Genomic DNA, 9,223 nt, shown 5'->3' with positions numbered 1-9,223 from the left:
GAAGGAAGATGAAAGGAGGAAGAAGGAAAAAGGAAGACGAAAGAAGGAAGAAGGAAAGAGGAAGAAGAATAAGGAATAAGAAAGAAGGAAGAAGGAAAAAGGAAGAAGGGAGCAGGAAGAAGAAAGTGCAAGAAGGGAGAAGGAAGAAAGAGTAAGGTGAAGAAAGAACTTCTAATTTTTCACTTTTTGCTGATTCGGCCTAATGGCCATTCGGCCTAATGACCGTTCGGCCTAATGACCATTCGGCTTAATGACCTTCGGCCAAATGGCCTGACACCCATTTCGCTCCAAAATCGAACTTTTTATCGAAGTCGCGGAGACACATGATGTATACCAAATATACCATCGACTCAGCTCGTCGAACTAAACAAATGTCTGTCAGTTCGTGTGTATGTATGTGTGTGTGCACGCGAAAACCGAAAAACATTAGCCATTTTTTCATATAGTTATTGTTAACCGATTTTCTCGCAACAAGTTGCTTTCGACTTGGGATAAGCCCTAGTTGATCACTATTGAATATAATCACAATCGGTCAATGTGTTCAAAAGTTATAAGGAAAATGGTTTGTTGAACCACATAAGCTTGGTTTTGGTTGATTCGCTGTACAGCGTTTGCAAGAGTTGTAATGTAGGCAATTATTTATGATGTGTACCACATCAAGGCGAAACCAAACGATTGAATCGAGAAAGGCATCGTCACCGCTAGGTAGATTAATCTGGGTTTGTTCCTTAGTAATAGAGGGGCGCCCAATAAAGAGTTCGTCAAGGGCGCCGGAAATCCACGCTACGGCTCTGTGCATCACAATCGTATATATATACAGGAACAGGAGTATATGCACTATAAGATGCAATTGGCTGGATGATTAGATAGGCTTCCCCACCCCCCACCCCCCCCCCCAAGTATATTCCAAAAATTATGAGATCATTAATTTATTATGTAACAATGGACTATAAAATATTCGATAACATAAGAGGTTGGCAGCATGTATATAAATCATTATAATCTACGTGTTTGCTTATCATATTCAGTTTAGGTTCTTTGAAAAAAAAGGTTCAACATTAAGTGTTTTCTAACAAACAATATTAAGCATTCGCTGATGCACTTTGTGCTGAGATTTCTGTAGAATTGGATAAGGGCCGCACTCCAAACCGAAAATGCAAGTTACCACCTGGTGAAAAGCCGCAATCGTTGTTCAGTGAGTCTAAACTGATAAACTGATATTCAAATATAAATGATGTGTTGAAATTTTTGTTCTGTCGTTTTATGACAATATTTTTCGTTACATTGGTATGTATCAGTTCGATGAAGAAATCACAGCAAACGGCAGATCGTTTCTGCAAACCGATTAAAGCTTTAAGTTTGTTTGAATGCACATCTGCATAAACCTCCAAATACCACTGTCTATTTTTACCATCTATAACTTCAGAGGAACGTAATGACGTTCTATTTTTAAGATTGCTTAATTTTGGATGAAAATGCATAACAAGGTGTTTGCTGAAAAATAAATTCATGAATAACATAAAAATTGAATATTTATCGATTATCTTACTAGTCATCTTCATCTCTTACACCATTGTACTGAAGCTCCATTATGTCCAATTCAGACAATACATTTTTACAACGAACGCCAATCTTCATCACTAAATCGCCATTGGTTTCCCTGCAAAAACCTTCATCTACAAGGAATGAGGAATATACAACCTCTATCGCGTTGTATTGGTCTTCGAGTTCGAATGATTGGTGTATCGTCTTCTCATAGTCCTTATGAGGAATCGTTACCATCAGCTTGTGGGGAAATTCCTGCATTCGAGGGTCGACTGTACGTGGCTCAATAAGAATCATATCCATTTTCGTAACCGTAACTCTCCATTCAACACCGTTGTCCATAATCAATTGAGAGACAGAGATATCCCCGTTGGCAGCATTGCGAAACGCTCGAAAAACAATTTCCGTACAGTTATATTTTTCGATCAGTTGGCTATAACAAGATGATATTTGTAATTTATTTGAAGCCCTTACTTTTATCTGTTTTAGTGCCGTTTGATCTAATGACATAATAATAATTTATCATTGTAATTGCCTTTTATAAATTTAAGTTAAATTCAATGTACGAAAATCTGCCGGCTTCCATCTACTGGTTATGTCTAATGACCATTAATAATGGGGAATAGCACAATCTACATCTTACCATTGAAAGTCGTCAGTTTGTTGAACCGTAACTTTGACGTCCTGAGCTAGCAGTTTATCACAATTAGCATCAAACTCCGAAAGTAAATTCAACAATCTGTACGGCGACACCTGTTTTGCTGTATTCCACATATCTTCCAAAACCGCACCATTCGTAAAAGGAACATTCAGCTTTTCCTTTAGTATCTGCTTCCGAACTGTAGTGACTCGAGACACTTCCAGTCGAGATTCCTCGGCAATTGCTTCAATCTCTTCTAACATCTCAGCCTCTTCTTTCTCAATGAACCGAAGATTTCTCCGATAAACCTCACTTCCCGCATGTAGTTCATCGTTGAATTTCTCAGCGATCTTCAATTTATCCCTTAGCCTTGAGGTCCTCTCGAAATAAACGGCCACCAAATTGTCGATCCGGTGAAAGTCGTGTGGCTCTCCAAGGCACATGCAGTCTCCACAAATACTCACCGAGCAGTTCAAGCAATATAGCGTACGCTCTTTCCAATGCAAATCGCAAAGATCACTTCTGTCGACACTCACTGATGCATTCGTTTCGTTTCCAGGACCGGTGACCGAGTTGGTCACGCGACTTTCGTTGCGGCATTTCCGACAGACTCGAGCCGCCAACAGTGCCACATCGGCATCAGCCATTACCATCGCACTAACCAAAACATTGAAACAAGCAGTGCAACAAATTTGCAGACAGTTTGTGCAGGAAATAGATAAAACCGAATACTTTCCACAGCTGGAACAGACGGGAAACACGTCGAGAGACATTTTACACTTAAATTTGGCCGGTTTTGACTTTTTATTTATTTTTTTTTAACGCGAAGGTGCAGTTTCAAAAAGTTCAAAAAGCAACGCCGCGGACAACAAAATAATGGGGATGCCACATAGTTGATTATTTTTTGATTAATCGATATCGATTATGATATATTTGTCACACCCAATTTGGGTTTTTTTAATTTTGAAAAACATGTTGATTTTTTTTGTTCATTCGATAGAACACCTTTTTCTAAGCTACAACATATTTTTGTCGAACTCATAAACCCTAAATTTGATGTTAAAAATCCATTTTAAAAGTTTTAAAAATTTGACTGCTTGGCAGAGCTCACAGGTTGACAGCTCGGTTCATGTAAAATTAAGGTAGGGCTGTTCAATACGCGAAATTATTAGGTTTTTCGAGATTGATTTAAAATCAAGACAAAATTTTCAAAACGACTTATCTGCTTTTGTAAACAAAGATTCAAACGATGATTTGACGAATCTGATAGCTCTCCCACGCAAACCAACACCATTAATAGGTAGGTAAAGGTTTTCGCTACCTGTTGATGGTGTTGGTTTGCGTGGGAGAGTTATCAGATTCGTCAAATCGTCGTTTGAATCTTTGTTTACAAAAGCAGATAAGTCGTTTTGAAAATTTTGTCTTGAAATAGTTCCCGTGCACCAAAATTCATGAAATTTTGAATTTAAGGTTAGTATCGTGTTCAAAAGAAATTTATTTTTCTATCTCAATCACATGTTAAATTCCGTTCACTGAATCGGAAAAGTAAAGAATCGAAACAAAATTCTTACAGCAGCATCCACATGAAAAAAACAAAAAACATGGCATTTGTAAGGTTTCCACGCAAAGTAATGGGAGCTGTCAAGCCCCAAACGCAATTAGGGTCTCGCCGACATTTCTCACCAACACGAACGCAGGTTCGTGGTTGCAAACAATCCCATTTCATTTTAACGGTATATTGTAGTGGAGTTGACCATGAACCATAGTAGATTTTACCGTTGCGCGTTCATGATAGTCCCATGGTAAAATTAAACGCACATTCTGTTCGAAACAAATGCGACATGTAGTCTGCACAAATCAAGTGGCGTTGTGCATTTAATTTAAACCATCAGAATGGTAATTTTTACTGCAGCGTTGTTCTCAGTGTATAGCGCACAGCGGCATTTTTTGGTGATACTAGCGCTGATTTTGCACGGGATAACGGCGGCATTCCAAAGTTATTTCAAAATGAACAGTAAAAAGTTATCACAACATTACGAGTGCAGCTTCAACGTCTGTTCTCTGTGATAAAATCCTGATAAAATCGGTTGGTTTCGTCGGCACCCGACTTCGTCGGTGTATCAGGAAATTTCCCATCTGTCAAATCAAGACAAAATTTTCAAAACGACTTATCTGCTTTTGTAAACAAAGATTCAAACGACGATTTGACGAATCTGATAGCTCTCCCACGCAAACCAACACCATCAACAGGTAGCGGCATCCTTCCCCTACCTATTGATGGTGTTGGTTTGCGTGGGTGAGCTATCAGATTCGTCAAATCGTCGTTTGAATCTTTGTTTACAAAAGCAGATAAGTCGTTTTGAAAATTTTGTCTTGAAATGTTTTATGCATGGGGTTATTTTATAAATGTTTGAGTTTTTCCTAATCATCGTGTATTTTCATAAATGTGTCAAACTCAAATTCCAAAACGCGGACGCCCGTTTGCCAAATAAATACGCGGTTTAGTTATCATATTAATACAAAATCGAGTAAAACTCTGTTTTCGGAAAGTGTAATTGACTAGACTTTCATAATGTCTGGTTTTAGTTTCGGAGCTCCGACGACGAGCGCACCATCGTTCTCGTTCGCCTCTTCCATAACAGCAGTCCCATCCGCAGGCACTTCTGCTGCAGCTGTTGCCAGTCCGGCAACGGGATTCTCGTTTGGGGCGACTCCGACGGCAACTGTCACGGCATTGCCAACAGCCGCAGCGCCAGCATTCGGTGCGTTGGCAAAACCGTCGTCAACCATAGCTCCTTTGGCGGCACCGGCAATCGGCACAGCAGCTCCGGCATTCAATTTCAGTGGGGGAACCTCGACGACACCAGCAACAACGACCACCACGTCTACGGGATTTGCACTACAGGGAGCTAGTGCACCCACAGCAGCGGTGGCGGCAGTCCCTGCTTTGGGAACTGGTTTGAGTTTGAACACGACACAAACATTGTCTCTTGGTGGCGGATTTGGTACAACCTTTGAAGCTCCCAAGCCAGCAGTGGCTACAACCTTAACGCCCTCTGTAGCTACGTCCAGCACCGGAGGTGGACTCACAAAACCTATTGGATTAGGAGGAGTTGACATTAATGCGACCGCACCTAAATCCGTCGAAGGAAAACAGGATAGCACCAAGGCAAAGGAATTTCAGGTTCCGCAGGAAATTGTCAACACCGTAGAACAGCTGAAAGAATACATAAAAAAGCAGAAATCATTCAGTTCGGACATTGCGCGGACATCCTCTCGCAAGTTGTACAATGTTTCCTCGGAAATCAGTCGATTGAATTGGAGCCTGATCGACATATCCAACAGCGTGACGAATAATCAGTCGGCCATCAAGATGCTGCGGGCCGAAACGGGCAACATTATCCAGCAAGCCGACATGGCACAGAGGACCCACGACACACCGGCGGGACTGCAGTTCGAGAACACGATGCCGCTACAGTACTTTATCGAGCTGATCCAGAAGTATGAGACTGATCTTCTCAATCTCAAACAGCAGGTATGCATTAGATTGAATATTAATATTAGCACTTACAAACATTATACCTTATGCGCACATATTCAATCATTTAACAATGGATCATTGCAAATACAATGAACTATTACTTAATTTATCGAAAGGCCGTTTGTCCTAATAGTTGTTTGGTGCAAAAGATATTTTAGTTACCAGATAAAGATTGTCGCTGTCCGGAACATCTTTTGCTGGCGAGGATAGGGGATCTAAATGTCAATGAAGGAAAACTACATACGATTTGACAGTTAGGTACCACACATGTTTCGGACAGCAGAACAAAGGGAACCGAAGCGACAGTCTTTATCTGGTAACTAAAATATCTTTTTTGGTGCAGTATCAATAAAGCACTGATACTAAAACTGGTTATGGTTGATAATTAATATGTCCTGCCATTTTCTTACGCTCCCTAATTAAAATGGTTTAGAATGGTCGACAATCCACTGCGAATCAGGATGAAGAATTTAGGATATTTGTTGATTGCCTTCACTAAATATTTGATGAGATTTTAAGTTCAGTCGTTTTATTTAAATTTTATTTTGTCAGTGCAATACATTCTTGAATTCGTTCAAGAGAACAGAAAAAAAATGAAAAAAAGCATTTTTCTACATTAGCGCAATGAGGCCCCAGAATCACATACGTTTCAATGCTCTTTTGAACGGAAGTTGATGCACAGTATCGTTCGTCCGTGAAAAATATTTGCTTCTCTCAATTTCAGGTCGAACTGACGGAGAAGCACATGCAGTCGTTGACCGTACCACAACACTTCACCGCCACAGACCTCAAGCGAGGTCTCCAGCAAATTCACGAGAGCTTCATCGCCCTTGCGGGTCGGTTACACGAAACCCATCAGAAAGTCGAATCCCAGAAGGAACGATACATGAACCTTCGGCGCTATCTGCTGCGTGACAACACGGACGTGTTCGATGGTCAATCATCCGGGCAGTCTGCCAGTCAGGTTCGATTCTCCAGCGCGATTTCCACCGGACCGACTCCATTTTCGCCGCTCATGGGCCCCGTCAATCCCGGACTTGTCCCGAAAACAACCCAGGACTCGACATTGTGGCCTCGTGGTTCCGGTTTCGGATCGGCTTCCGGTTCGATGATGGGAATTGCCGGCCCCAGCGGTATGACAACAGGAGCATTCGGTTCGACCATGGGTAACATGGGAACAGCTAATACCAGTAGTCTCGGAAAGACCTTCGGCGACGGAAGTGGGGCTCCCGCGACGACGGCCACATTCGGATCGGGTGGATTCAATCTGCAGACGCCGCCTCTGGGGAGCAAGCGAAATAAACACTAGAATAATGAGAAAAAAAATCTTTGCTAATTGTGTGTTTAGTTATTTATGTATGATTCGTTAAACTCGAAAATATAAGTGACAAACGGAATGTAAGGAGTTTAAATTTATGTCGAAAACGAAGCTGATACAGCTAAAACAAGTTCTGATTGTTTATTAACATGTGTGTCACTTCCACAATTGTATCAGATTATAAATATAATTCACAATCTCAGGGAAACCAGAATAATGCTTTTAACCTACAGCGTCTGAATTGAAGTCGAGTAAGTGAACAGTTACAAGTACAACAGTTTGTAACTATAGTTATTTATTTTTATGAACACTTTTATCCAGGGTTTTGGTTTTGTCAATACCAACACCGTATTGGGGGAAATGCTTACCTAAATTTCCGATCCATTGCAGCATAATAGTTCATATATTCTTGTTCTGTACACTGTACGACTTCACCCACGTGAATCACTGCATGTTGAACCGACTTACGGTTGTTGACGATAACCACCTCCGTCTTATGTTGAGCGAGCTGCAGGCCTCTAGCGCTCATCCAATCCTCCACCGTGCTGATCGCGTGTGCTGCGGTCAGTTCTACCTCGGGAATTGACTCCCCGTAGACCTCCAAGGTTACGTTATCTGCAAAACCGACGATCTTGACACCAGGAGGGAACTTTAACTTCAGAACCCCGTCATACATAAGGTTCCATAGTACCGGGCCCAGTATTAAACCTTGCGGAACTCCTGCGGTAATAGGTACGCTTCTCTGACCGGCATCGGTCTCTTATAATAGTACACGGTAATCCTCGCCAATCTATCTGGGGACCCTCAGGGGGTGAAGAGCTCCCTTTGGTCTTGGCCATCACTATCCTATAGGCGTCACCCTATGGATTCGCGTTGCCTACTTCGCATAGGTTGTCGAAACACGCTCTCTTACTGCTCTTGATGGCCTTGTTAAAGGCCAGTTTCGCAGCTCGAAACACTTCACGGCGGTCCGCTCTTTCATCCTCGGTGCGGGCACGTTGCATCCTTCGTCTAGCCTTAAGGCAGGTTGATCGAAGGGCGGCAATCTCGGGTCTCCACCAGTATACTGGCCGTCTGCCATTTCTCGGCATGGTGGCATCACACGCGCGTGATAGGACAGCTACCAACGCATCCCCGCTTAGACCTTCAGTGTTGGCTTCCAGTCTTAAGGCCGCGGTGAAAACTTCGCTGTCGAAGTGATTGGTGCTCCACCCCGGACCTGACAGGGATCCCCGGATCTCGGATGTAGCACGCCATAGTTGATCTTAAAGCGAATTGCTAGATGATCACTATGGATGTAACCCTCGTCCACCCTCCAGTCCAAGTCTATCATCTGATTGAACTGTTCTAATGGCCACCTTGGTGGGGCATAGCAGCTACAATAGAACACACCATTGATCTTAGCTATCGCGACACCCTCAGCAGAGGAGTGTACCACCTCTTGGATCGGGTACCGTCCCTTCGTGCAAATAGCCGCCATCCTAGACCCAGCCGCCACCCAATTGCCGTTATCGAAAGGGAGGTTGTACGAGTCGGACAGGAGGGCGACATCAGTCCTCGACTCCGAGACCGACTGCCGCAACAGCTGCTGGGCAGTTGCACAGTGGTTAAGATTCAGCTGTGTTGCTTGTACGGCTTATTCTTATTTTTCTCTCCGATGGGAGACGAATACCCACCCATAACGTGGTTACAGGCTTGCTTTTTGCTGGCGCAGATAAGGCACTTTGGTGCCTTATCACATTCATGCGCCTTGTGCCCTTCCTCACCACAACGACGACACAGGTTACTATGGTCTGGACCCTTACAGTTGTAGGACTTGTGTCCCAACTCTAAGCACCGATAGCACCTGTCCACTGAAGGCGGCTGGAGTTTGCTCACTGGGCATACTGACCAGCCGATCTTCAACTTCCCTCGCTTCATTACAACTCGCAACCGGAAACCTAAGGTAGGCTACCTGCGTGCCAAAGGGACCACCTCTTAGGTGTACAGAGGTCTTGTCGACCTCTGTACCGCACTGGTCTCTGACGGCAGAGACGACGTCGTCCGCGTTCGTGACCTCGTCCAGTTGCTTGCACTGGAGGGTGACTTTCGCCCCCAACGACCTCACCTCGGCGTCGTCACCCAAGACCTCTTGGAATGGTGAGTGTGGGAGGTTACATCAGTAAGAATCGTTTTGGTA

The 9,223-nt window shown here is 43.2% G+C and overlaps 2 protein-coding genes across 3 annotated transcripts; one reads left to right on the top strand and one right to left on the bottom strand.

Annotated features, from left to right (window-relative positions):
* Nucleotides 1-922: 922 nt before the first annotated feature.
* Nucleotides 923-3,033, bottom strand: LOC134203979 (uncharacterized). Of its 2 annotated transcripts, XM_062678816.1 has the most exons (4): nt 2,189-3,033; nt 1,550-1,978; nt 1,284-1,494; nt 923-1,214 (listed from the first exon to the last, which is right to left on the bottom strand). In XM_062678816.1, exons 1-4 carry the CDS (start codon nt 2,956-2,958, stop codon nt 1,083-1,085), a joined length of 1,542 nt encoding a protein of 513 aa, XP_062534800.1. In that variant the 5' UTR covers nt 2,959-3,033; the 3' UTR covers nt 923-1,082. The 2 variants fall into 2 exon arrangements, with proteins under 2 accessions (XP_062534800.1, XP_062534799.1); XM_062678815.1 differs by having other exon boundaries at nt 923-1,494.
* A 1,577-nt stretch (nt 3,034-4,610) lies between these two features.
* LOC134203974 (nuclear pore complex protein Nup58-like) lies at nt 4,611-7,138 on the top strand. The gene is made up of 2 exons (XM_062678809.1): nt 4,611-5,720; nt 6,451-7,138. The coding sequence occupies exons 1-2, from the start codon at nt 4,758-4,760 to the stop codon at nt 7,033-7,035; spliced, it is 1,548 nt and encodes a 515-aa protein (XP_062534793.1). The 5' UTR covers nt 4,611-4,757; the 3' UTR covers nt 7,036-7,138.
* Nucleotides 7,139-9,223: the final 2,085 nt, after the last annotated feature.

This window comes from Armigeres subalbatus, unplaced genomic scaffold, assembly GCF_024139115.2.
Source record: "Armigeres subalbatus isolate Guangzhou_Male unplaced genomic scaffold, GZ_Asu_2 Contig307, whole genome shotgun sequence".
NCBI classification, from domain to species: Eukaryota; Metazoa; Arthropoda; class Insecta; order Diptera; family Culicidae; genus Armigeres; species Armigeres subalbatus.
This window is presented reverse-complemented; position numbering and strand designations above follow the sequence as displayed.

What these genes read in the sequence shown, in the direction of transcription:
- LOC134203979 (XM_062678815.1), bottom strand. Translation starts at nt 2,958, where the DNA reads ATGTCTCTCGACGTGTTTCCCGTCTGTTCCAGCTGTGGAAAGTATTCG. An exon ending in CAAACTGACGACTTTCAATG is followed by an intron (nt 1,979 to 2,188) that starts GTAAGATGTAGA and finishes ATCTTGTTATAG; the next exon opens with CCAACTGATCGAAAAATATA. An exon ending in GTAAGAGATGAAGATGACTA is followed by an intron (nt 1,495 to 1,549) that starts GTAAGATAATCG and finishes TTTATTTTTCAG; the next exon opens with CAAACACCTTGTTATGCATT.
- LOC134203974 (XM_062678809.1), top strand. Translation starts at nt 4,758, where the DNA reads ATGTCTGGTTTTAGTTTCGGAGCTCCGACGACGAGCGCACCATCGTTC. An exon ending in TTCTCAATCTCAAACAGCAG is followed by an intron (nt 5,721 to 6,450) that starts GTATGCATTAGA and finishes TCTCAATTTCAG; the next exon opens with GTCGAACTGACGGAGAAGCA.